Below are 27,273 nucleotides of genomic sequence, written 5' to 3' on the forward strand. Positions count from 1 at the left end.
AAACCATAAAACACAAAACCAAAATGGTTTCTTGGTGTAATTAAACCCAAGAAATGAGGAAGTGGTGCCATTCAGAAAAATGTCAGTGCTAAGAGAAGAACGGGGCTGGTAAAGTTCACTTCTCCACACGGTAACAAACAGAAATATCATCTCCACTGAGAGACATCGCCTGCTGAATGAGCTAAGTATCTGGCTGCGGAGGCTGGACGGACTGAAAGAATAGATGGGAAATTGCAGCAACTTTCCTTGGCAGTCCATTTTCATTGTCATCTTGTCCCCTCCCTGTTGCTTGGGGGATCACTCATCACTTGGCCTGCCAGTCTAGCCCTGCCTGCACTGGCAGCATCTTGTCGGCTCTATGGGCTTTTCACTGCATGTTTCTTGGGTCACAGAATTCTGTGGATGCTGCAAAACAAGATGTTCTGCCCTGTAATATGGGCTAGTGCAGAGACTTGTGGGACACATGAAATGGAGAGCCATGGAAAGCTAGAATTGAAGCCACATAAAGGGTGTATCAGATGGTATGTTCTCAGGGGCAGCATGAATTTCTCTTAGACATCAGGAACTGTTTTCCTCAGCTAGCAAGGAACCTAGAGTGATGCAGGCACTGGGTTGGTATTCCATGGGTCTTTCTGTTCTCAATGATATATTGGTCCTATTTGCCTTTTTTTTTTTAAATCAACAAAGTAAAAACATTGCTTTTCAAAAGGACTCCCACACCTCTGTATTTACTTTAAGGCAAGATGCATACCTGTGACCACCTTACTGTCACAAGCTAGAATGGCAGCATTTGGGATTTTACTGCATCACAATGGAAGGAGAGGAGCCAAGCTGCAGGCTTTGCCAAGGAAGCAGGAAGCGTGGGGAAGACCTGTTGGGGCTTGGTGGTTGAGTCCTTAAGAGGAACTTGGCTCTTTGGAGTCTTTCTCCTCCTCCTCCTCCTTCCCTTTCTCCTCCTTCTTCTCCTTCCCTCTCCTCTTCCTCATCCTTCTTTCCTTCATATCCTCTTCCATTTCCAAGAGACCTGGCTATTCTTTCTATGCCCAGGTTCTATAACATCTCCCCTTGTCCTGCTAATAAAACCTTACTAGTTGTCCTTTTCTATTTATGTTTGACATGGACTTTGATGTGTTGCTCAAGCTGGACTCGAACCTAAGACTTCAGTGACTCTCCTGCTTCAGTCTCCTGATTAGTTGGGAATACATTAGTGCATCATCAGGCCTAGCCTAACTTCATCTTAAGCTGCTTCGTGTGGCTGTTTGTTTCTGTCAACTGGGCACAACTTCTATGTTCTTTAGCCTCATACTCTCTTCTGCCCTACCTGCACTGAAACCAGAGCTTCCTATTATGACATGGCAACTTTCCTGGAAGCTCTTTCTCAGTAGGCCACTGCTATTCCCACTTAAAAAATACTTATTTAAGATGGACTATGGGGGCACATGCCTTGATCCAAACACTTGGGAGGCAGAGGCAGAGGCAGGTGTATCTCTGTGAGTTCAAAGCCAGCCTGGTCTACAAAGGGAGTTCCAGAATAGCCAGGAAACCCTGTTTTGAAACCCCCCCCAAAACAAACAAACAAACAAACAAAAAACCAAAAACCCCTTTTATTTATATATTTAATGTAAATATTTTGTCTTCATATATGTATGTATGCATATGTGTGCCTAGTGCTCACAGAGACGAGAAAAGTGCTTTGGATCTTCTGGAAATGGAGTTACAGACAGATGTGGGCTGCCATGCGGCTGTTGGGAACTGAGACTGGGTCCTCTGCAAGAGCAGCAAGTGTGCTTAACCATTGAGTCATCTCTCTGGCCTCTCTTTCCACTTTATAATCATTTGTACCTTTCAGACCATTTTCCTTTGGTCAGTGAGTACCCTGAAGCCTACCCTCAGCCATCATTCCCTTGGTCACTAATTCCTGGGCTCCACAAGTCCTCCAGTTTTGTCTCCTGCCTTCTCTATCTTCCCAGTTCACCAACTGGAATCTCACTTATGCAGACTTGGTATACAAGCGCCTCTGGTTATTCCTGTCTGTCAGCACAGCTTCTCCCTGAAGGTGGCAGCCCTTATAATATTTACAATCCTTTACAATAGTTATCATGCTTTCTCTCTTTCCTCCCTGTTCACATCAATGAGTGTTGGCTTCTCTTAGACCCTTTGTTTTGTAACAGCACTTGGGACCTGGCAGGCTTGGGAAGTATCTGTATAAGGAACTGAAATAGTAAGGGATTAGGGGGTAAAGCCTAGGACTAGAATTCAGGTTTGTTTATCTTAGCTTTTTTTTTTTCCTAGTTTCGCACACTGGGTGATGGCTGCTCCATACTGTGGGCTTCTTCCACGCTGGGATAAATCCCTTTTGTTGTGGTAAATGCTATGTAAGCCAGTGTTTCTGTGGAAGCAAGCTGCATCTTAAGTCCCAGGATGGAGAATGCTCTCACCCAGTGTTTCTCAGCCAAGGGCTACATTTGGCAAGATTGAAAGATGTCAAAAAAGATGATTACATATCATAAGCTCTTGTCACTATAACATACACTGAGACAAACAATTTATACAGAGAAAGGGTTTACTTTGGCTCGGGGTTTAGAGGTTCCAGCCGATCATCAGTTGGCCACAATTGCTTTGGATCTGTGGTGGTACATTATGTGGTTTGCGGTTGAGCAATTGCTACTCCAGTGTGGAGACATGAAAAAGTGAAAGAGAAGAGGGAAAGGTCCCATACGTCTCATCACGGGCATGTGTCCAGTGATTCTAAGGCCTTCCAACCTCAGTACAGTGATTACCTCCCAGGATCACCCATGCTGAGGGCCAAACTTGACAACATGGGCCTTTGGAATCCCAGGTTAAGTCTAGCACAAAACTAGGTGGGGCGCTACTGGCATCGAAATGGGAAAGGCTGGGGTGGTGCTAAGCATCCTATACTGTGTAGGAAATCCCCATGTCACCTCTAAAACAGAGGATTATCCAGTCCAAAATGTTGAGAAAGCCGACCCAAGCCGGCATGGCGGTTCCATTCCTCTTTCTGCAGATAACTGTTACAAAATGAGACAGAGAAGCTGATTTGCTGCAGGGCTGGGGGGTGATATGGGACAACAGAGCATGAAAACAAGACACAGTGAAAAAGACTTTCCCGTGACTCACAAACACAAAACCTCCTAAGCTGTGTTGCATAACACAAATGATCGAAGCTCAGCCTATTCTAACCCTGGCTCAGTCAGCTCGTGTGCTCCAAGATAAGGCTGGGAGTGTGTCCCCCAGTAACGCTCTGTGACTCTTGTGTTTCAGAGATATGGCCACAAACTCTTACAAACAAGAGCTTCTGGCTCTTACAACCTAGAACTCTAATAAGAACTTACAAACACGTGATTTTTCTTTCTTTCTTTTTCTTTTTTTTTTTTTAAACACATCTTTAAACCTTGCCAAATGTTCTCTAAGGGACAAAATAGCCCTTGGTTGAGAACCGCTCGGTGAGACCACTTCCTAACCTGGGACTTAAGATGAAGCCTACGTCCACTGAAACGAAGGCCTACGCAGACAGCTGCTCTTCCAAGTGCCCTTCTGGTTTATATATTCTAACCAATCCCTTTCAAAACCATCTCTAACTTTAGCCCCAAATTTCATGAGCGACCTTCCATAGCTGCCCTTTTCGGAAGGGCTCTCACGGGCCCTCTGGTGAATTCTGTTATGTAGCAAGTTCCGCGTGTTCAACTCTTTTATTATTTCTAGTGTGCACAGGCCTGGCTGCTTTGGTCCATGTGCTTTTATTTCACTCTGGGCAGGGGATACACATCAAGGATGCAATAGGCTTCTGGTGACAGTTTAGGAACATTCAAAGAGCCTCCAGAGAGGAAGATCCTCCGGGGACTGAAGAAGAGATTTTCAGCAACAATACTTGAAGGGAATTCTGGATGATAAAAATGGCTGTGGTGATGTTTTGTTTGTGCTTTAACAAATAAAGCTTGCCTGAAGGTCACAGTGCAAAACTAGCCACATGAATTAGCCATAGAACCCAGGCAGTGGTGGCACATACCTCTAATCCCAGCACTCTGGAGACAGAGGCAGATGGATCTCTGTGAGTTCAAGACCACCCTGGGCAATGTGAGCTTGAACCGGTCGAAAAAAGAAAAGGACCCAAGAGGTGGTGGCTCACACTTTTAATCCCTGCACTAGAGAGGTGGAGATGGGAAATGATATGGCTGGGTGGAGAGAGGAATATAAGGCCAGAGGAGACAGGAGCTCAGGATTCGGTCTGAGGTTTCGTAGAGAGGCATTCAGTCTGAGGATTCATGGAGACAGGATACCCGATTCTGTCTGAGGATTTTGTAGAGGTAAGAACTAGTGGTTGGCTGCTCTGTTCTCTGGTCTTTCAGTTGTCCCCCACCCCATTATCTGACTCCTGGTTTTTATTATTAAGATCAATTAGAATTCGAGGAACAAGTGGCTTAGGTGGAGGTGAAAGGAAAATGTACCGTAAGGAAAAAGAATATGACAAGGTAAGAGATATGAAATCAGAAATGGTAAGCCATCCAGGCAAGCAGGAAGGTTCCAGACCACACAGTATTTGTTAAAATTACCCATGATACGATTTTTATACTGTGTGCCTTCAATGATGGTGCCTAGGCCTGAATTATATAACCCGGGAACCCTACTGAGTAAGTGTAAGAAATCTTCACGTCCCTCAAGCTAAAAGGAAAAGATTAAGATGGCATTCTAGCGCCATCTAGTGCTAAAAAGATAACGCCATGTCGGCTACTGCAAAACCTTCAAGTGCAACAAGGAAACTTCAGTGGCTGCACTTTGAACACGTGTATCCTAGAGATCGTTCCCAGTGCCCTAAGAAACAGGACTTGGTTTCTGCTGCCTGGAAGACGTTTCTCCTTCTTGCCTCTTCCTCCCAATCTTACCACCATATCCCCGTCCACAAGGTCAAGTTTCTTCCTTTAAAGTCATCACTGTATTAAAATGTATATTGATTGAAGTAAGACTCCCATTAATTTCAAAAAAGGGGTAGGGGGCTTTACCTGTGGTCTGCTCACCCCAACTCCTGGAGTATGTTTGACTCGTTGTAATACTGTGGAAGCACCACCGGCTGCTGGCTTCATGATTTCCCAAATTTTGCTATTAGCGGTCTTCTCTACTTGGGCCTGTCTTTACCTAAAGATAACTCCTTTTAGAAATTTTTATCAAATTTCTGTTGTATAAACACTTGAAGATCTAGTAGTCAGTATTTGATCTTAACCAAAAGGAAACATTTTGAATCTTTCCGGAAATCATTTCAAAAAAGAACGATTTTAGGCGGGGACCATTGCACTCCAAGAGGTCGAACGCGTAATTTTTCACACAGTTCGTTAAGAATCAGTGGCACCCTCTCTTTGCACGCGTGTTACTGCGGACATTAAGGCCAACACTCAGAGGTGCGGAAGACCCCGGCTGCGGCCTGGCACCCAGACTTGGTGGGATTAAGAAGTCCCCCTTCGCCATTCGCCGAGGCTGTGCCAATCTCCCGAAAGGGGCGGGGCCGGCATGCCTCTCCGTCGCTAGGTTCTACGTCATTTCCGCGCGCCCGGTGGAGGCAGTCCTGGCCACCGCGCCGTTCATTGCCGGCGCAGGCGGTGGAGTTGGTGGTGCAGCTACAGAATGAGCGAGGCAGATGGGCTGCGGCACCGCCGGCCCCCGCGGCCGCAGGTCGTCACGGATGATGGCCAGGCCCCGGAGGTCAAGGAGGGCAGGTAGGCCGGAGCTGGACTGGGACCATCCTCTCTGTGGAAGAGAACCCCCTGCATTAACCCCACTTTGACCGAGGACCCGGGCTCTGACCTGCGGGACGCGTCTGCGGGGCGAGATCTCGCGCGCACCCGGGCTGTCCGCCCTCTCGCTGTTGCGGCCTTTCCCTGTCCCTCCACGCACCCCAGCTGCTGGAGCCATCGCCTTTTGGCATCTTCCCGTCTTGCCCTTGCTGGATCCTCTGATACTCCCGGGACAGCCACCTGGCCACTGTCCTGCCCGCCGCTTTTGCGTTCCCGTTTTTCACTTTCCTTGAAGGGAAGTCAGAAAAGATACGGGGGTCTCCCTCCTGCGGAGATCTTCTTCTGCACCTACTGCCGCCGCTCAGTGTGTATTCCACGCTGCGAAGTAGAGAACCGACATTGTTGGCAGATTTTCTGATAGGGACAGTAGTTACTGATGATTATTAAATTTCCTTTTTGCCCCAGCTTTCAGTTTTTTAAAGAATGTTCTATTAGCTAAAAGCTGAAGCATGCTCCTTAAACCCTAATATAAGACGTTTAAAAATCACTTTCCAGTTTTGTGACGTGAATTTCATGTTGTGAATTTCTAGATCAGCCTCGAAGTTGTGCAGTTAGCTTATGTGATAGAAATGTTGGAAGTATTTACTTGGTCACTAGCAGTGTGATGAGGAGTGTTGTACGTACTGGGTGAGAGACAGTTTTTGCTTCTGATGGTCGATTCTATTGACTAATGATGATAAGATAAATACAGACCATGCTTTAGCTTTGGAAAGACATTTGTGAAAGAACAGGGAAGTGCTAGCGTGGGTCCTGACTAGGGAGACCAGCCTTTTAGGTTGCTTTGAGGTCCCGTTTTCTAGGATTCGCCTTGCTAAATGTGGGTAGATTTGGGGACAGATTGCTCACCCTGCTGGTTGTAGATATTGCGAATTAATTACTAATGGCTGGCGAGTCTTAAGGATGTAACCAAGCAAGGAGGGACCAAGCCTGGCTGAGAAACCAGGAGAACCAGGAAAAGGGACAGAGCAGTTGAGTGCCCTGCTCAGGTGCAGTGAAGCCTCGGGCACCCTGTACTTGGGGGCCTTGGTAGATGGGCTGTGACACTTCTGACCCAGGCAAAGGGACATAGTGAATTTTTTAAAAAAGTTTTCTATGGGGATTTCTTCCTTAATGACTACAAATTAATCCAAAATTGTCTCTTTCTACTTGATCTTTTCCAGTGTCTTACTCTTGTGCTTACACTGTTTTGAATTTGCTGTTTGTAAATCTGTTTATTGTCTTTTATCTTTCTTTAGTGATCTGTAATGGTTGCTTCTAAAGTGAGTTCTCGTCACCCACCTTCCTTTCCTCACTTGCTATTATAACATTCCTATTTGTCTTTTTCATCAGCTCTGGGTTTTTTTTTTTTGTGGTAATTTCTAGTAGTTTGTCCAGTTATCTTCTTGTTTACCATAAGAGTCTAGGGTTCAAGGTGAATCAGGAAAGTTTTGGGAAGTAAAGATATCTGAAAGTTGGGAGCTCAGAGGTAGGACACGTACCTGGTACACCTCAGATCCAGTGCAGAAAATAAAGCAAGGAATCTGAAGAAAGTATAAACAAACAAAAAGTTAAACTGTAGACTTGCTAAAACATGCAAGCCCAGCACAAGATCATGAGCTGACTTAAAACAGTATGAGGTTTTTTCCTTTTTTTTTTTTAAGTTTGATTACACAGTTGAGTGTGCATTTTGTTGCAATGTCACTATGCTAGACTTGCTTCAGAATGGAGTGGTGAAAACATTGATTATTAGGTTATCAGAACAGAAGAAAGATCTTAATAGTGAAAAGGGCCCTTAGCAGTCCTTTGAGAAGTTTCCCGACTTGCAGGAAAAGCAGCATTCACTCTGTTTGACTGGAGAGGTTATTGAGGTCGCTGTGAGTGAGATGCTTTGAATGAAGTGACTTTACAGAGTGTAAAGATGAGATGCAAGTAAACGAAGGATGGGACTGGCAGTTGGACAGTGGTTGAGGGGCATCTTCCAGATTTGTGCTTTGGCAGCGAGTTTTGGTGTTCAGGCTCCGGGATGTCTGAGTGAGCGACATGGCAGATTTGATTGTTCAGTGCGGGACACAGATGAGTGAGTTGCTTACCATGCCACTGCCCTTTAGACCTACTGCTTGGCATTGGTTTCCCAATGCTTCAGGACCTTTATAGAAAGAGTAATCCTTACATGATGAAGTTATCTTTTGAAAACCCCTCTGTCTAGGAAGAGAAGGCTTTGCTTTTTAATACACACAGCTACTTAGGAGTGAAGGATACATCGAGAATTCGACAACAGTGTTTTCAGTAAGCTGTGGAGGGCTTTTAGAGAAGTATTTGTCAGGTCCAAGTCCCATTTTTCAATTTAAGATGGAGAAGAAGAGACTTGGGATTACGATGTTTTCATCTCAGGACTGCCTGAGTGTGTTTTCAAATGGGTCTTTTAACTTATTTTTCTTTAATTGCTCCATTAAGACATTAATTTCTTCTTCTTCTTCTTCTTCTTCTTCTTCTTCTTCTTCTTCTTCTTCTTCTTCTTCTTCTTCTTCTTCTTCTTCTTCTTCTTCTTCTTCTTTTTTTTTTTTAAGAAGGAAAAGTGATCCTAGGAGGAAGGAGTGTGAAAAGGAACACATTTATGGTTTCCTCCTTTAAACCATGGGACTTGCTCTTGGGCTTTTGTGCTTCTTGACACCCAAGGTTGCTTGTACCCCATGGATTTGGAGCCTATAGATTTTTTTTTCCTACCGAGTTCACAGTTCCTTCTTGGATTCTTGATGTCTTTTTCTCTGATTCAAGGCCCTGTGGTCTGGTGTGCAAATACAGGGAGAGCTGGAGAATACCCTTCAGATTTGGCTGGGGAAATGGCAGAGGATTTTGTAAGTTGTCAAAACAGGTTGCATCACTGTGACTGTGACCTTTCCATAGGGACTGCGGGCAATTCAGGATGCCCAGGTCCTCAAGGGAGCAAGTATTGCTCTAGGCTCTTAAGAAATTTGGACAAACAAGTAGGTTGCTCAAGCTGCACCTGGAAAATAAGTTTCCTGACTATGTGAGTTTAGGCTGGGAGTGTGTGGTGTTCTCTGAGTGAGAGCAGGGTTGGAGGTGTTCTTCTTTCTTTCAGCTGAACTTATGCAGGTGCACAGTCTCTGAGGAGAGACACATGGAGAAAACATGGAGGGCTTGACGTGGACTCTGAATTCCCAGGATCAATAGTGAGGAGGGCTGGTCAAAATGTTAATCTTAGGCCAGAATAAATGTGTGCAGAATAAGTGTAATGTTGGTCAGTTACTTTCTTCATTCTATTAAGATACCTTTTATCCAAAAAGTAATCATAGTTACAGCATGTGGGAGAAACCATTTCCCCATTCACACACAGATGTCCTTAAGTGGCACACACACACACACACACACACACACATATTTGGTGTACACACACACACACACACACACACACACACACACACACACACACGTGATGCGGAGGGATTGTCTTCTATCAGTAAAAACCAGTAAAAGGAGTAATACTGATATTGTATATCATGAATACATGAACGAACCTGAAAGATCTTATGCCACGTCATAGAAGTTCTCTCTTTCCCTTGGTGGACAGCACAGAGGCTCCGTGATGCCTGGTGTTACTGTACAAGAGGTCATCAGATCACTGGTAACTGTCCTCAAAAGGTCTGGGAACCTGGAAGTCCCCGAGTGAGTGAACACAGCAGTCTGGCTGAGCATAGACATCCTGCTCTGAGAATCTTTCACACAAGCTGCTTGCACAGTGCAGCACCTGTAACTCTGGGCTGGGGTTAGAGTTGGCTCTATGACCGAGAGCTAAGGAGGACGTAAGCGCATCAGGCCCAGCCACATCAGTAGAGGCTTCAAGAGTGTGACCTGTCTTGTCCTCTAAGCGCTGGAGGGACTGACAGTGGTGGGAAAGGACTAACATGGGGGCTGCAAGCTGACACCCCAGGAGCCAAGACATCTGTACAGAATTGTTGGACAAGTGGCAGCTGCTAGCAAGAAACAGAATGAATGATTCTGGGTTAAAGTTGCCTTGTTGCAGGTTAGAGAGGGAGGCTAGGTGCTCAAAGTCACGTGTATGGTGGTTGCATTAACGTGAGTCCTGAGACAGCACCATGGCCTTTTACAGGTTTTTTTGTTTGTTTGTGGGCATTGCATATCAAAACTAAAATCCTTTCCTCTAATCTGTTCTGTCAGATAGAACTCATTTTTTCTTTAAGTCTACATTTAAATTTTACAGACAGAAACTTTCTTGGAAGTTTATGGTTTTAGTTTTAGGTTTTTTTTTTTTGGTTGTTGTTCAAGTTAATCTGTTTTTTAAAAAGTCTCTCTCTCTCTCTCTCTCTCTCTCTCTCTCTCTCTCTCTCTGTGTGTGTGTGTGTGTGTGTGTATGTGTGTAAATGTGTGAATGTGTAGGTGTTAGGCATCCGTGCCACAGTGTGTATGTAGTTCTCTCTTTCTGCCATGTGGGTTCTGGGGATTGAATTCAGGTTATCAGCCTTGGCAGCAAGAGCCTTTATCCTCTGTTGCCCTCCCTCTTCAGTTAATCTGGATACCAAGTGGTTAGTAAACTTACAATTTAATTTGTATAAGCAGATAATGATTCTATGAGGTTTATGTAGCAAGAAGCTAAAGATTGTCACTTTTTAGAATCCAGATAAGATTGATAATGTGTGTGAGGAGTTCTGGTCATTCCTGTCATTTGTCTGGAAGCTACCCAGATTCCAAAGGTACCTCTTAGACTGATAAAGCTTTTTGGAATTTTAGCTGCAGAATCTATGTAAATTCCCTAGGAACATATGCTGAGCTCCACCAAAGAAGTGCAAGGATTTCCTTTTATTCCTAAAATGGGCAGGTATAAAATGTTTGAGAAATTAGGGGCTCAGTTGGCAGGACTCCTGTTTCCTTAGGAAAATTTCACACACACCCCCTTGCTCATCTTCTCTATAGGTGAGTATGTGACTGTGTTCATTGCATCATTGCAAGTCTGTCCTGTCTTTCCTGAGTCAGAATCTTGGGATGTAGTCCTGGCTGGCCTTGCACTTCAATCCTCCCTCGTCAGGCTTCTAAGTCCTAGTGTTACAAAGTGTGAGCTGTGCCTGGCTTTCCCATTGCATTTTGTATTCATCAATTTTTTGAGTTTTTCTTTTGAAATTTTGTTAAAAGAAAGAATATCTAAAGTATAACTGACCAGAGTATTGCACACAGCGCAAGATTGTACACAAAGAAATAGTCCTGTCTGCCAAGATTGACAAACCGCTAAAGTTAAGCCGTGACTCATAAAGCCAGTGACCTTGCAGTGGGGAAACTGGGTGAGCGGTTGTGCTTCAGAGCAGACCTCCAGAGCAGACAGGTTTGTCACTGTGTGGCTGTGCTGAATTTCATTCTGCTTGGTTTCTGGCAGCTCCTTTAGTGGCAGAGTTTTCCGAATGACGTTCTTGATGCTGGCTGTTTCCCTTGTCATTCCCCTGCTTGGAGCCATGATGCTGTTGGAGTCCCCCATAGATCCTCAGATTCTCAGGTAAGTGCTCAGCAGTGTTGGGAAAGGGTCCCCCGTCAAGTGGAAGTGTGCAATAGAATCAGTGTGGTTTGGAACTTGGTTATGTATAGGAGAGCATTTGAGTTTTCATGTTGAATTAGATGTAACTCTGTTATAATTTAAAAAAAGAAATAGTGGGAAAGAGTCACACCGTGCAACAGAAAGTTTATTGGAAGAGGAGAATGAAGGGGCAGAGAAGGGGCGGGTAGGGGGGCAGAGAAGGGGTGGGTTGGGGGGCAGAGACCGGTCCCTGGGGACAAGAGTAATGGGTGAGCGGGGAAGAGAGGGAAGGACATGGGAGGTGGGCAAGGCCCACCTTTTAAAAAGGAACATAGTGAATGTTCACAGGAGGTGCTGTTAGTTGCTGCAGCTGAAGACATAGCCTGTCAGGACCCCAAGGGCAGGCCAGTACAGATACCTGAATAATAACAAACTCAATATGTGTGAAATCGTCCTTGCCATTGTAACAGAAACTGGCTACAAAAATCAGAATTAAAGAAGCTTAAGCGTTAGAAGTAACTGACTTTAGTTCATTTGAAGTAGCAGAAGCACACTTCAGTGATTTAAATCACCTTATGTAACTTTTATAAATAATTAATTTTTAAGATGTGTAATTAGTATTCTGTTTTTGCTAAGTTATAATTCACCAATGGAGGTCTGTGAGGTGAAAACCCCTTACCATGTAGTCATGTTTGTGATCACAGCGGGGCAGTCAGGCTTGTATTGGTGTTTGCTGACACTGAACTTGGACTGCTTGTAGAAGGGCTGTGTGGTTTGGCCTGGAGAGTAAGGGAACGAGGTAGGTTGAGATTTTTGTGAAGGAGCTCTCTCAATTCTTTAACCTCTAATTTCTTAATCATTGTGTATCTCCCACCTTTAGAAATCAAAGGAAACCCTAGCTCTTCCATTTGGTTGAGTAAGTTTGACAAACTCATCTAGGGAATTCACATAGATTCTGCAATAGTGAAACTCCAAGTCAGCATGTCAAAAGCCTTTGAAGACTCCTGGTTCCCCTTGGAGATACTCGTGGCAGTACAGTCTTCTCAGGTTTAGTTTAGATGAGTTAGTACTCCATGTAAAGCGTTCAGGACTTCATACAGGACTTTGTCTAACTATGGAGCGAAGACAATAAACACTACTGAATAATGTGTTGGGTTTTATTAAGATTTTTATGTTGGAATCAACTTACTTAGAACATATTCAGCATCTAAGGGAGGACTCAGTTCTGAGGTGGACATGGGGAAGAGTCACCTGTTTGCTGGATTTAGAATTTCTAAGCTTTAGGAACTGAGGGGTCTGGGAGATGTGGATAGAGCACCTGCCTAGCGAGTGCAAAGACCTTCAGTCTGATCCTGAACACTGTAAAACCAAAACCCAAATACTCACTGACCACAAACAAAGGTGCATAGTGCTGTGGCCATAGGATTAGCTTGCATCTTACGATCCAGAGGGAGTGCTGGCCTAGTCAGCGTGCGGGGTTGGTTCTAATTATGTGTTACCAGTGGTACTCTTTCATACTCCTGTCTGAGCCTCAGGCTCGAGGACTTATGGTAGTCTTCTCAGAGGTCAGAGGCCCTTTGTTTTAATTTTATTTTTTTCGATACAGGGTTTCATTGTGTAATAGCCCTAGCTGTCCTGGAGCTAGCTCTGTAGAACAGGCACGCCTCAAACTCACAGATATCTGACTGCCTCTACTTCCAGAGTGCTGGGATTAAAGGCATGCGCTGCCACCGCCTGGCCAGAGGCCCTGACATGGAGAAAACTGAGTCAGTCTTCTCCCAGCAGAACTGACCTAGGCCTCCTTGACTAAGACAGGGGAGGGAGTAGTGCACGCAATGGTGATCAGAAGTTGGGTTAGAGCCAGCCTTGACAAGGGGAGAGGCACACAGCAGGTGACTGAAATCCTTTGCTCTCAGGGAAGGCCAGTTTGCATGTAGGAAGAATGATGATGAAGCTTAGCTGAGAAGGGATGTGTGGCCGTGGCAGTCAGAGAAACAGCTCGGTGAGGATTTGTAGTTGTTCAAGGTGAGCACTGGTTGTTCTGTAGGGGAGCCTGGTGAGGCAAGAAGGGTTAAGATGTAGACAAGTTTATCTTTTCGATACCTAGAGCCACCCATATGCTTTATGGAAATCATTCCCTTCCTTCCTTTCTGAGCAGAAACCCAACTGCTTTCCCAGGCCCTGAGATGTAAATTGCAGTGGAGGCTTTGGAGCAAAGTTCTAAGATGGCATGCCTCAGGACTGTCCTGCATGTGGACATTTGAGTTGACAGAGCCGCGAAGGGGTTTAGTGAGCTTGATCCCAGAGGAAAGAGCACACACGGTTCTGGTGAGAAACTACACCAACAACAAAAAGATAAACAACGACATGAACAGTACAGCCGCAGGCAGACTTAGCAAGGGCGACCTAGTGTCACTGGCTTTAGCTTTAACTGATGCCTGTGTCCTGGCTAGCCAGGGGAGGCCCCAAGACATTGGCTGATTTGGGCTTCCTGGTGGTTGTCCCCTGCTGCCAACTACTGCTATGGGGACCTTACTTGATTGCTTTTTGCCTTTTTGTATCCGTGTCTACCTGTCCCTGTCTTTGTTGCCCTCAAGCCTTGAGACAAAGTCTCCCTTTGTAGCCCAGGTTGGCCTCGAGCTTGTGGCAATCTTCCAGCATTGGCCTCCTGAGTGCCGGATGATAGGCATGAGGCACTCACTATGCCTGGCTTTAAATTTTCTTCTTATTTCCCTACTGGGCCTGCCCTCAGGCTGCCTGTGGACAGGGCTAAACATGCAGATGCTTCTTGAAAACTTCCTGAGTGGAAGGACTTAAGCCAAGGTGGGGAAGGTTGAGCACCTCTGTTCTTGACTTTGTGCTCAAATGTGGTTTGCCTTGCGAGCTCAGCTTGGTGGTTGGGCCTGTCAGGGTCCGAACTGAACTCCTTGGCCAAAGGAGGCAGGCACTGAAACTTCCTAGTTAAACAGCTGAAGGGGTTTGCCTTTATTGCTGGTAGAAAGCTATGGTTGAGAGCCTGAGCAAAGGGAGAAGAGGAGAGTTTAATCTGGGGGTGGGGGTGACTCAGAAGTGGCAACAGAGAGTAAAGTACATTGTTGAGATCTGAGAGGCAGGCAGAGTAGAGAGCTTTATCCCCCACATTCGCAGCTGCCCTAGTCCCCTTGCCTCTCCTTGCTGAATGGCAAGGCTGTGGGGAGGATGGGAATACTGCTCTTCCTCCTCCTTAGCAGTGTGCATTGGGAACGCCCTGTCTGCCAGGTTCTTGAGATGTAGCAGAGGGAAGCAGGAGGAATCCCTGGTCCACACAGAAGGGGATAAGTGTGATGGGAAGATTAGGGCAAGAATGGGGCCAGGGCCAGGGAGGGCAAACTTTAAGTTGGGTGCTAAGAGTAGGCTTCACCAAGGAAGAAAGAGGAGTTTATGGGAGAGTTAAGTACTAAAGATACCTGGTGCTCAAGATCCTACAAAGGGGGCTGGCATGGGGATCAGAAGAAACAACAAGGTAGCAGAGGTGACAGGGCTAGCCTGGGCAGCATAAGAAGCCACTCCAAGGACTCTGGTTGTCAGTGAGATGGGACCTTTGCAGGGATCAGCAAGCAGGTGCTGTGCTGTGATGTGAACGGCTTGACTGAGAATAGACTGTAGAGATAGAAAGCGGAGGGGAGAAGACACTGGCCAGGGCAGAGGCAGCAGAGGACCTGGGAAGACGGTGCAGTCTCTTTAAAAGTGGCCTGAGCAGTAGCTGGGAACTATGGCACTTTTGCCTGTGGATGGGGATGGGTTTGGAGGAAAGTTGCTGGAGTTACTCTGTGGGAGGGGAGGATGGTCCAGGGCTCAGCAGAATGTACCTGTGTGAGGTCGTGAGCTCTGGATGTTGTTCTGTGGCTTGTTCCCTCCCTTTCCTTACACATGAAGCAAGACGGTGGTCAGCTGTGGGAGGTCGGCAGAGCGCTCCCGGTGTCAGGCAGACAGTACTCGCTAGAGGTACTCGCTAGAGGGCTCTCTGTATCACAGGCTGTGAGGAGGTCTAACTGTCCTGAGGCCCTGGATGGGGATGAGATCCTCAGAGTGTCTGAGGTATGGGGGCATGCAATATTTGTATTTTCACATTATTTCCTACTATAATCTTTTTTGATATCCTTGAATTTTCCCCCTTAACCTTTATTTTTCTGGTATTCAAGGGTGTTATGGAGCAGAAGGAGCTCCCACAGCAGAACAGGGAGATAGACATGCCATGGGTCTTCAGGAAATGTTTTCTTTCATGAATATTTTAACACACAAATCCTTGCAATTGTATTGTTTTACAGCTTCAAAGAACCCCCTTTAATGTTTGGTGTTCTGCAACCAAATACAAAGTTGCGACAAGCAGAAAGGCTATTTGAGAACCAACTTAATGGGCCAGAGTCCATGGTAAATATTGGGGGTAAGTAAACAGGGAACCTGTGGAATGCACTTGGCTGGTTTCCAGGCTGCTGTTACTCAGGGTGAGTGGGATCAGCTGCAGCGGCACACAGCTCCCTGGTAGGGGAGCTCTGGGCTGTGTTTCAGCTGTGAACATCGCACAGGGGAGCAATTCCCTGTCTGGTTTGCATTCCATTTTTGTATGTTTTATTTGTTTGTTTTGTTTTTTAAGACACAGTATCTCTGAGTAGCTCTGACTCTTGGAACTCTATCTGTAGACCAGACCTCAAACTCAGAGATCTGTCTGCTTCTGCCTCCTGAGTGCTAGGATTAAAGGTGCATACTACCATGCTGGGCTATGTGGGGGTGATTTTGAGTTAGTTTTCACAGAACATTTTCTTGTGCTCCGTATTGTGAGGAGGCAAAAGGCCAATGCGGACACTGCCATTGAGTTCATTTATTTAGTTAGATAGGTGGTACTTGACAGCACCCTAGTTCTTTGCTTACTTTGTCTTTGTTTTGCATAGGTTTTATTTCGAAGTGAAGAGGAGTGATTCTCACTGTTTTCACTGAACGGAACCCATCTGTTTTAGGAAGTATTGCTTGGTGGTCGTTGTTTGCTGCATTAGTGAGTGCACCTGTTCTGCACTCGCCTTTCTCCATATTGAGGAGCTGGGTGTACTGGGTGTCGTTTTTGGTGTGAACCCAAGGGGACCTCTCTGCTTCTATTCTTGTGGTTATGAACTATAAGTTGGCATCCAGAACACCTGCTGCTGCTGTTGGTGCAGCTTTGTTTGGGAGTATCCTGGGGGAGACTGGCAGGTGCTGACTGCCTCAGGAAGGCACTAGAGGAGAACAGCCACCAATCAGTGTGCCTTGTTTTATCTGTTTTTAAGTGATCCATTTTTAAAAATGTTTTTCAGCAGTTGTTATTTCTTTGATATAGATTCTGTAGCAGAAATAGTGCAGAAATTCTTTCTAGACAGTGAATTTTGAATTGCTTGTAAGTAGGAGTCCAAGATGAACCTTGAGAGTTTGTTTAACCTCAAAGTTTATTTATTAAACACATTTTCTCACCTCCTACATAGCCTCATTCCAGATATAGAGTTTAACATTTTTTCAAGCTTAACTAAATATCAAGCCAGGCACATCCTGTTCTTGCAGCACTTACGCCAGTTGGCATAAGTTACAAAGGGCAGACTTTGACAAGGCATTTTTTCCCATTCCACCATCCCGTTCTTCCACCAGTGTGAGCTCCTGTGTATGGTAACGGTAGATCCGCCCATCCCACAGTTTGCACTGCAACTTTTCCTCTTGCCGCATACCAGATCCCACCATTGATTCCATATGCTTGGTAACCAGGGCCCCAACCTCAACAGTTGGCACTGTGTGTGTCCCTGAGGGAGGCCTTTGCCCTTATCTGTGCATGCATCGCCTTAATCTTCCCAGAACTGTGAGACAGGGCTAATGTTTCAGGTGCTGTTTCCTCATCTGTACCATTGTTTCCTGCCAGTACTGTTCTGAGTCCCTTTCTCCACTAGGTGGTGTTATGACCCAATCATCCTAACTGCCTCTATCAAGTTAGAAAAGTTCTCTGACTTAGGAATTGCAGTTAGTAATTCCAGATAAGAAATTTGAGAAGCATTAACCCTTGCTAAGTCTTAGGGGAAAACATTCAAGAAAGGACAGCATTTCCAGGGAAAATCACAGCTGTCACATTCGTTTTCATGTGACGAAGTGAGACTAAAATCTGCCAAAAGAATCAACAACATAATGAAAGAGAAAAGAGCCTTCAATCCAGGCAAGTCCAGCAGTGTCCTGTGCTGCCCCAGGTCAGCTGGTCCTTGCCAAGTGAGAAACCATCTCCATGGGTCTTGCCTCAAGGAAAGCCATTGCATAGGCATTCATATACTGATCTAACGCTAGGCTGCATGACTCCCAATATTTATAAAACTTACTTTGTTTACTCTTTGTCAAAGATGCTCAAAATGGTTCCAGTTTTGTGTATTTATTGTTATTATTCTTTAATAATTGCGAACACACACACACATATGTATATATGCCATATACGCTTTTACCCTCTTTATCCTGTTTTCGCTCCCTCTGAATGCCTTGCTCTTCCCAGTGAGTTGGGAAGACGTTTTCACATATTTTTGCTTGTGTTTTTATTATTTATTTTTTAAATGATCCACTGAGCTTAACTAGGGTGTCTTACTGAAAGAGTTTGATGGGGGTTATTTACTAGAGAGAGTGTGGACAGCATAGCTGTATCACTGAAGAAAACTGCTCGCTTCCGTCAGCAGCCACTATTGCAGTATCTCCTCAAGGAGTTCCTCCTGAGTCCCTCCCTTGTCTGTGATGAAATGTTGACAAGCCCCGTTTTGTGTAGGTAACCATAATTCATGAATGCAGCAGCCATGCCACATGCAGAAGAAAGCATTTCACAGCATTCTCCTCCATCCTGTGGCTTTACATTCTCTCTGTCCCCTCTTCTGGGATGTTTCCTGAATGTTGGAGGGGGTGGTATGGATGAGGGCTGAGCACTCAGCGGTCATTTGTCCCCAGCAGTCTGACCAGTTAAGAATCCTAATACCAGTGAGGCATTAGCCATCATCCACTGCAAAGGAAGGGTCTGATCAAGGCTGAGGGCAGCGCTAATCTGTGTGTATAAACATATGTATTTAGAAGGCAGTTTGACACAATTTCTATTTAGCAAAACAACAGTAGGTTTCCTCTAGGACCTATGAATAGTTCCCCAGCCTTGGGCTTTGGACCAGAGCAAACTATTTTTAAGATCTGTTTTAGACTTACAGTAACGGAACAAAAAGTGGAGATTTTATCAGAATGGGTGTTAGGTTCAGCACACAGGTTTAGTCTTTCTACTGTTGCTATCTCCCACTATAGTTGGGTGATTATTCCCACTGTCTTTTTTAATTAGGGTTCACTCTTAGAATTGTTAGCTCTGTGGATTTGGACACTTGTATAATGCCATTGTAGAGGATATTTTCACCATCCTAAAATTCACCTGTGTTCTCCCTCCCTCTTTAACTCTCATCTACTAGTGACTTGAATTTCTGCGTTGTTCACCCTTTCAGAATGTTGTAGCATTAGAAACATACAGTCTCTTTAAACCGCTTGCATCTGTTTGTGAGATATTATTCTGTAGTTTCTCTTAATGTCGTTAGGGCAGTGCAGAAGTTGCAATTCATAAAATGAGTTAAGATATATTATTTCAACTTTGGTCTTCTGAAGCAGATTTTAGAGATTTGGCTGTAATTTCTTAAGGGAGAATTCATCACTGAGTCAGCTGATTGGGGACTGATACTTTCTGTCTTGCATGATTTTAATTATTCAGTTTCTATAACACACATAGGTCTGCTGTACTGCCTTTGTACAGACTTTGGACAGTTGTATCCTTTGAGGGAGCCTCCATAGTTTTGTTACTTTATTTATTTGTTTGTTTGTTTGTTTTGTTTTTCAAGACAGGGTTTCTCTATGTATCCCTAGCTGGGCTGTCCTGGAACTCACTCTGTAAATCAGGGTAGTCTTGAACTCACAGAGATCTGCCTGCCACTGCCTCTTGAGTGCTGGGATTAAAAGCGTGCACCACTACTGCTGGCTTGTTATTTTAAATTTTAAGGATTTAAAATTTTTCCATACATCATTTCTCCTTCATCTTTACAATTGCTGTTTCCTTTCTGGCTGTTGAAATACAGCCAAATTGCTTGCTGTATAGAAGAGACAGTGTGGTCATAACTCTTTTGCCAGCCCTTTAATGATCTTTCCCCTTTCTGTTTTCTTAAACAGATGTAATGTTTACTGGCACAGCAGATGGCAGAGTTGTAAAACTTGAAAATGGGGAAGTAGAGACCATCGCTCGGTTTGGTTCTGGCCCTTGCAGTAAGTTGGTGACACATCATTCAGAAGGCTGTCCCTATCTCCTGGATGTCACTTTCATAATTGGAAAACTGCTGACCATTTGTCAGACAGGACACACTGGTGTCACTCCATTTTTTTATTGCCAGGTGGTCCTTTGTCCTCAGAGTGCCCAGTGGAGTCCATGGCAGTCACTCTCGTGTCCTAGCTTTCCCATTGGGCTTTGGTCACGTACCTGCTGTGTATTTCCTGGTGCTGTATCCCCTCCTCTTCCCATTCAGTCTCTGGTTGCCCTGTGGGAACTTCAGCTGTTCATTGCTGTGGGTGTGGGTGCTGCTTTCAATAAAGTCACAAAATAAATTTGTGACTGTCCGGGGCCTACATGTGACTCTTTAGTAGCTCCTCAGGGATTTCAGTTGTGTTAGTCAAATCTGAGAACCATTAAATCATTTACACTTGGAAAGGATGAGCAGACAATCACACTGTTTAAAAGCTGGTCCACAGGTTTCTTACCATTGTTTTTTTTTTTTAAGTTAACTTACTGTAAATTTTTATTTCTTATTTATTTTTTGGGGTATCCTGGTGGACTTCCTGTTTGCCAGGCAAGTGTTCTATCACTACAGTTTATAGCCTAGTTACTATTTTTGATAGCTGGGATGTTTTATAAAAATGATGCATTTTCGTTTCAAAATAAAAGAAGCATAAACATACAAAATCAAAATAAAAGTCACTTAGGGTTCTCTGAGAAGTGACTGTCTACCATTTCAACGGGGACCTTTTCAGGAAGCATTGTGTCCGTGGACACCCATGCTCACACTCTGTATTTGTCTCTTCAGTCTTCCCTTTCCACTGCATACATAACACCTGCACTCAGCGCCTCCCTCGAGCACTGGACAGTGAGCACCCCTTGTGGTGCGGTAGCTTTTGCAGTAAGCACCTTATAGTGTGCTCATTTTGTAAGTGCACGCTGTGGTAGCGCTTAAAGTAAGCACCCATGCCGATTTTCTTGCAGTGAGCCTCTGCATGGGCGGGTCCATTTCTAACGCCGTGGTCTTTTTGCTCTGTACAGCATGGTGTCTGTTTAGGGAGGTGTGGAAAGGATACCTGGACACTGAAGAGGGCACAGGTAGAATCTTGGAGAGGCCGCCGATTCCTATTGTTTATCTTCCTAGAAACCCGAGATGATGAACCTACCTGTGGAAGACCCCTGGGCATCCGGGCAGGGCCCAATGGGACTCTTTTTGTGGCTGATGCATACAAAGGATTATTTGAAGTAGATCCTCGGAAACGTATGTGACGACTTGTTTCTTCCATATTTTTGGCTCTTTCAAACAGTATACACATAAAGCACATTTAATAAGGTTGTTAAATATAGTCTACAGACAACTACCGTGTTTTCTTACTAAATAACAGCACAAGTATTGCCTACAGACACTTGTGTTGACCAGCAGAGAGCTCCCTTTCTGAGCCTGCCTCGATCCCTGACCAGTTTTTCTCGACATCTGTTTCAGCCACTGCCTTTCAGAAGGATTGAGTTTACTCCTCAGCCTCCTGTTTGAAAATCTTTTCCCCCCCTTAGACAGTTCCTTCTCCTTTCTCTCTCATGACTGGACATGATATTACCAGAACTGGTATTATAATATGTGCTGTGTACTCTCTCTATGGAGGACAGCATGGAGGATCTACGCTTGGGGCTTGCCCATGGGCTTTGCAGCCTGGTCTCAACTTTCTGGTGGTTAAGACTGGGGAGGTTATATAGCCTCTCTGTTCCTGTTTTTCCACATCATAGGGAAGATTAATAGTGGACCTTGCCTGTGGATTCTTACACAGGGTTAACTAATAGTGTAGATAGGAAGCTTGGCACTCAATATATGTCCCTTCTGCTATTTGAGTTTTTAACTGAGAGGTCTCATTGTATTGCCCAAGCTGGCCTTCAGTTACTGAGTTTAAGCCCTCCTCCAATCTCTACCTCTTCCGCCTAGGACTGCACTGTGTCCCTCATTCCTAGCTAGTTTGAAAAACTCACTTTTGTTGCTGCTTAATGTAAAAGCAGATGAATAGAATATTTTGACTTTTTTTCTGTCCAACTGACATAGTACTAGATTTTAAAAAAGTTTGTTGTTATCAAATAAAAAACATGTTCTTCATCTTTATAATTCTGCCTTTGGTAAAGTTTCATCTTAAAAAATAAGATTTCCATGTAATAACTGATAACTGCTTTCACTGGGGACTAGAAAAGCTCATTTTACTTTTTTCTCTTGACGTTGGTTGGGTTGATTAACATTGTGACATTATCAAGGAACAAGTTCCTAAAATAACAGCACATCTTTGATTTTCTTTTTTTTTTTGTAACTTCAGGTGCGGTGAAACTGCTGCTGTCCTCTGAGACTCCCATTGAGGGAAAGAAAATGTCCTTTGTGAATGATCTCACCATCACTCGGGATGGGAGGAAGATCTATTTCACGGACTCCAGCAGCAAGTGGCAGAGGCGGGACTACCTGTTCCTGGTGATGGAGGGCACTGATGATGGGCGGCAAGTCTTTCTTTCAGGCCTTCCCTCTAGTAGATTAGCCACAGCGACAGGCAACAGACCCTGTTTCTGCTGGAAGCCACAGTAGGGTCTCAGCACAGTGTCAGTGTCTAGGAACAAGACCGTAGTGGCTCTGGAGTCAGGTCATGGCTCAGTGTGATCTCCCTTCTTCAGAGCAAGTACAGTGAAGTCTGTCCACAGGGGTTCCAGACAGAGTGGCTGAGGCCCCCCAGCAGGCCTAAGCTTCAAGTCACGCCCCTAAAGGTTGGTGTGCTAACCCTCACTGTGTTGACCTAATTCTCTGGTCAGTAAGGTGATACAGGATCTGGTGTGGACAGGAAGGGCCCTTACTAGCCAGCTTGGGACCAGGTCCATACAGACCCCTGACTTGGGTTTTATCACCCCAGTGGGAGGCTGAGTCACTTTCCCTTCCCCAAACCCACGGGAGGTCTCAGGTCTTCCCCCCTGTGACTGCGGTGTCGGGCCTCCCCAGCCTGCTGGAGTATGACACCGAGACGAAAGAAGTCAAGGTTTTGTTGGACCAGCTGCGGTTCCCTAATGGCGTTCAGCTGTCTCCTGAGGAAGACTTCGTTCTGGTTGCAGAGACAACCATGGCCAGGATACGAAGGTGTGTGTGTGGCATGAACAGAGCTGTCGCTTCTCCAGAGCTTGTCATGGCTGTGGCAGGATAGGAGCGAGTTGAAGGAATGTCTGGAGTTCTTCGGGTCCCTTCTCGGGTGGGCTTCCCTCCTCATGCCCCAGCCTGTGCGAGGGTCACAGTCCAGACTGGGTCTTGAGGCCATGCCATCTGTGTAGCCTGCAGTGCATTTCCCTATCCGGTGGGCTTGGTTCTTCCTGCCTGTGAGGTCCTCAAGACGTGTGTCAGCCGCTCTGCTTGCATTCACGACAGACGCATGGGTAGTATTTTCCGTACATAAATTTGAACTAAGACCAGTCTTGTGCTTGCCTAAAATTTTTTCCTTAAATTTTTTTCTCCTTTATATTGCCTACTTGGGCATGTTTTTCAGAGTCTATGTGTCTGGCCTGATGAAAGGAGGGGCAGATATGTTTGTGGAGAACATGCCTGGATTTCCTGACAATATCCGGCCTAGCAGCTCTGGCGGGTACTGGGTTGCTGCTGCGACAATTCGTGCTAACCCTGGGTTTTCCATGTTGGATTTCTTAGCCGAGAAGCCTTTTATTAAGAGAATGATTTTTAAGGTAATTATGAAAACTGATTCCAGAAAGCAAGATGGATGTGTCTAATGGTCTGTTTCCATTGGCCTGAACAGTGCTCAAACTTACAGTTCTAGATAGAATATTTGGTACCTGTCATACCTACTTTTAAGTATATGTATGTGTTCACTTAGGTGTGTGCATGTGTGTGAAGGCTAGATATCAACCATACGGGTCAGTCCTTTGGAACCGTCTACTGTATTTTGTGAATCAGGGTCTCTCATTTGGGGTTCATCGGGTAGGCAGGGCTGTCCAGCCTTTGAGCTTCAGGGCTCTGCCTGTTTCCATGTCCCCAGCATTGGGCGTGTGCTGCCACTTCTGGCTTTTTACTTGGTGCTTGAGTGGTAAGCACTTTACTGACAAAGGGACTCACCTGGTACTATAAACAGGCTGTATTCTTTAGCCTAGGGAACAAGTTGAAACATTTGAGTCTCCGTCCTCTCTTCCTTCTGTTTTCCTTGCTTCTGAGTGTTTTGTCTCTTCACTTTCCTGACTTCGGAGCCACCCGCTATCTGTTAGTCCTGCTGCTGTCTGTCTATAGGGACTATTTCAGCCTGCTTCTGCCCTCTTCCCACCCTGTGAGCCTCATGACTTTCCTTGGCTTCCCAGATCTTAGGAGCCCCTCTCTCCTCTCCAGAAGGGAATGTTTCAATTCTGAGGAATGAACACACTCATACTGCATTTTTCCCTGTCCTGAAATTGGCCATTTCTCTGGGCTCCTGGGTGCCAAGTGTTTATCCTTTCGGTCAGCACTGTTTATAGGTTCCTCGGGGCAAAGCTAGGAAACAAGCAGATGTTTGCACCTACATTTCTTTCTCCTACTAGGTTAAATTTTGAAGCCATAGTTGATGCAGATTACTTGTAGTATAACCGAAACCTTTGGGCTTTATTCTAGTTTTCTTAGTTTCCCCATCTTTGCACCTCCCTCGTCTTACAGTGAGATGCCTGGGTCCCCTTATCTCGCATGTCTTTTCTTTGTTTTTGAGACAGGATTTACTACATAACTGCCTAGATTCGACTAGAACTCATTTTTTACCAGCCTGTGTCTCTTAAGTGCTGGGGTTACAGGTGCTTGCTGCCATGCATAGACGTGTTTACTGTTTAACCAGTTCCCCACAGTACAGCCATGCTATAGCTGTTGCCTTCCCTGAGGAGACTCAGGCCTGGTCCTAACTCTACACAGGTTGCTCCTTTCCAGTACCTTTCTCTATTGCCAGAAATCATGTTTCTCCAAGGGATTTCTCTGCTGAAGCTTTTTCTGAGCTCCACAAGGCTGCATCTGTTGTAGCTGTGCTCAGAGGTGCTCAGCTCACCACTGTGCAGGGACATGCCCACAGGGGCTGCAGACCAGGCTTCAAGGAAGAGGACAAAAGTGGGCTTGCCCAGGGGTGATATCATAGGAGGGACTTGCTTACTTAAACCTCCCGGCCTTTTTGTGACTGTGAAAGACTTTTAAAACTCCCATCTCAGCTGGGTGGTGGTGGCACACACCTTTAATCCCAGCACTCAGGAGTCAGAGGCAGGCAGATCTCTGTGAGTTCGAGGCCAGCCTGGACTACAAGAGCTAGTTCCAGGACAGGCACCAAAGCTACAAAGAAACGTCTCGAAAAAAAAAACAAAAAACAAAAAACAAAAAACTCCCATCTCATGCTTCTTATACTCTTTGAGTATTTTAAACCCAACTAGAGGATTTGGGGTTAAGCTGTACTGATTTTGACCCAGTGTTCTGGTGAGCAAAGATGGTTCTCAGCTTGACTTCAGTGTGCTTTCTTAAAATGTGATCTTGCATTTCTCGGTGGTTAGCTAAGCCTTTACTGTCCCTCTGCAGCTTTGACCTCTTAGTCAGATCTGCATGGGAGTGGGGGACATGATTTTGCCCCTGCCCTATGTGATCTCCCTATCCCCAGATGCTGGGCTACTCTTAGGTGATGAGAAGTTGTGTGGTAAGTTGCTTGCAGTCAGAAGATACACTCTTCTCCCTGATATTTCTTTTCCAGCTCTTCAGTCAGGAGACGGTGATGAAGTTTGTGCCACGGTATAGCCTGGTCTTAGAAGTCAGTGACAGCGGTGCCTTCCGGAGAAGCCTACATGATCCTGATGGACTGGTGGTCACCTATGTGAGTGAGGCCCATGAACATGACGGACACCTGTACTTGGGTTCCTTCGGATCCCCCTTCATCTGCAGACTCAGCCTCCAGTCCATTTAGCCAGCCCAGCAGCTGCTCCCACTGTGCATGCCAGGGATCATCACACTCAGCCACCATCGGTCTGGAGGGAGCCGTGGACATAGCTTTGTCCTTGGAAGTGTGGGAGTAGCTGCTGCAACCTGGAGAAGGTGTGGGTCTCCAAGAGTGCCTCTCACCTGGACTTGATGTCACTTTTTGAGGGAAACAGTGTATCTGCTGTGGAGAAGACTATTCATGGAAAGCCATCCTCTACAAAAATTATGCTAAGTACACAAATTCTCTAGGACTTGGAAGATTTCAGACACTTGTCCCAGGGCTCAGGGTTTGGTGATAAGAGTAGGGGATTAGCTATGCAGGGACCTTTCTGCTGCGATCGGCTCTGTCTGCCACGTTCAGTGTCTTCATTCTAAAGTGGGTCACGCTTTTGGGGGTGCATGGAAGTGCCAGTGCAGGTGTGTTGAGGTTGCTGGCTGGGGTCACACAAGCAGAAACTTTGTTCTCAGGGCCACGTGAGATGTGTGAGAATACTTGGATCTTCCTCCACAGTAAAGGGGTTTCCTCCCAACCTCTGCAGGCTGTGACTCAGCCTCTTTTCATGCCAGAGCGTTTTCAGTGGCCGAGAGGATTTCACTGGGCTTCTTTCTGTGACTACCTCCTCCACTGGAACTGGGTGACCCAGCGAGCCTGTCCCTGCACAGGGTGCTTACGAAAAATGGCCTTTTTATGGTTCGATTCTTACCTTTAGACCTACAAATGTGAGGAGCGGCCTGTTGATGTGATGTTTGTGCTAATGTAATAAGCTCAGAGTTGCTTATTTCTTGGCAAGTATGTTTATACACTGGTCTTAATTTTGATAAGAATAAATAATATAAATCTCACTTTGCTGCTGGTTATTCCTTTTGATGAAGTGGCCTGGGAGTTTCTTCTCTACTTTAATTATTCTATTTTTCTGCTTTAATTGTTTAACAGTGTCAGTATGAAAACTGTTTAGGTAAGGGGATTGTTTTGGGGCCAAACAGACATCTGATTTGCTTAGACTTGAAGCTTGGGGACCCCTCAGGGCTCCCAGGGTCCGCAGGTGGCCCCTCCCCATTTTGATTCATCCCAGGTAAGTTGGTGTTGCCCGTCTCTCCTGTTGGTCTCCTCTGCGTCGGCACCTGTTTCTTTTCTCCTGGTGTGAGAACGCTGAAGAGACTGGCTCTCTGCAGTGTTGGAAATCATTTGATAGGAAGGTAGTTTGAATAGTTAATGATAGAAAAATTGAAAAAGAATCGGTAGGTGCGGTAAATGAAAACCGTTGGCTGATCCCTTCCCTCCCCACACTGCTCATGTTCAGTTGGAGAAGTGGCTGGGGTTTGATGAGTTGTCTTTCCTAATCTTACGTCACCTCTCTGGGACTGGCTTTTAGAAGTAAGCAACAGTAGGTTTGTGGTAAGATGGACTTCAGACCGTGACTGCAACCTGTGTCTCACCAGCTAAACTGTCAGTACTGTTCACAGAACGTTATAGGGAAGAAAGTTGAACAGTATATGAATACTTTGAATAGCAGTGGTGTGTCCCCTCCATCAGGTGTGCATGAATAGCCGAGTCTGTAAAAACTCTGCATGTCCTGCGCCTGTAAGTTGACTCAGTTGGTTTGAGAAGAGAATTTTACCTTCAGGAATAAGTTTTCCCTGGTGAAGGTATAATTTTTTTTTCTTGTACTTTTAGCAAAGGACTTTT

At 45.3% G+C, this 27,273-nt stretch overlaps 1 protein-coding gene across 1 annotated transcript; it reads left to right on the forward strand.

Moving 5' to 3' along the window:
• Positions 1-5,566: 5,566 nt before the first annotated feature.
• Apmap (adipocyte plasma membrane associated protein) lies at positions 5,567-26,429 on the forward strand. Its single transcript, XM_048453412.3, has 9 exons — positions 5,567-5,726; positions 11,188-11,304; positions 15,630-15,745; positions 19,531-19,623; positions 20,772-20,888; positions 21,958-22,132; positions 22,623-22,757; positions 23,158-23,350; positions 25,363-26,429. The coding sequence occupies exons 1-9, from the start codon at positions 5,635-5,637 to the stop codon at positions 25,570-25,572; spliced, it is 1,248 nt and encodes a 415-aa protein (XP_048309369.2). The 5' UTR covers positions 5,567-5,634; the 3' UTR covers positions 25,573-26,429.
• Positions 26,430-27,273: the final 844 nt, after the last annotated feature.

Source organism: Myodes glareolus, chromosome 10 (genome assembly GCF_982192425.1).
Source record: "Myodes glareolus chromosome 10, mMyoGla1.1, whole genome shotgun sequence".
NCBI lineage: Eukaryota > Metazoa > Chordata > Mammalia > Rodentia > Cricetidae > Myodes > Myodes glareolus.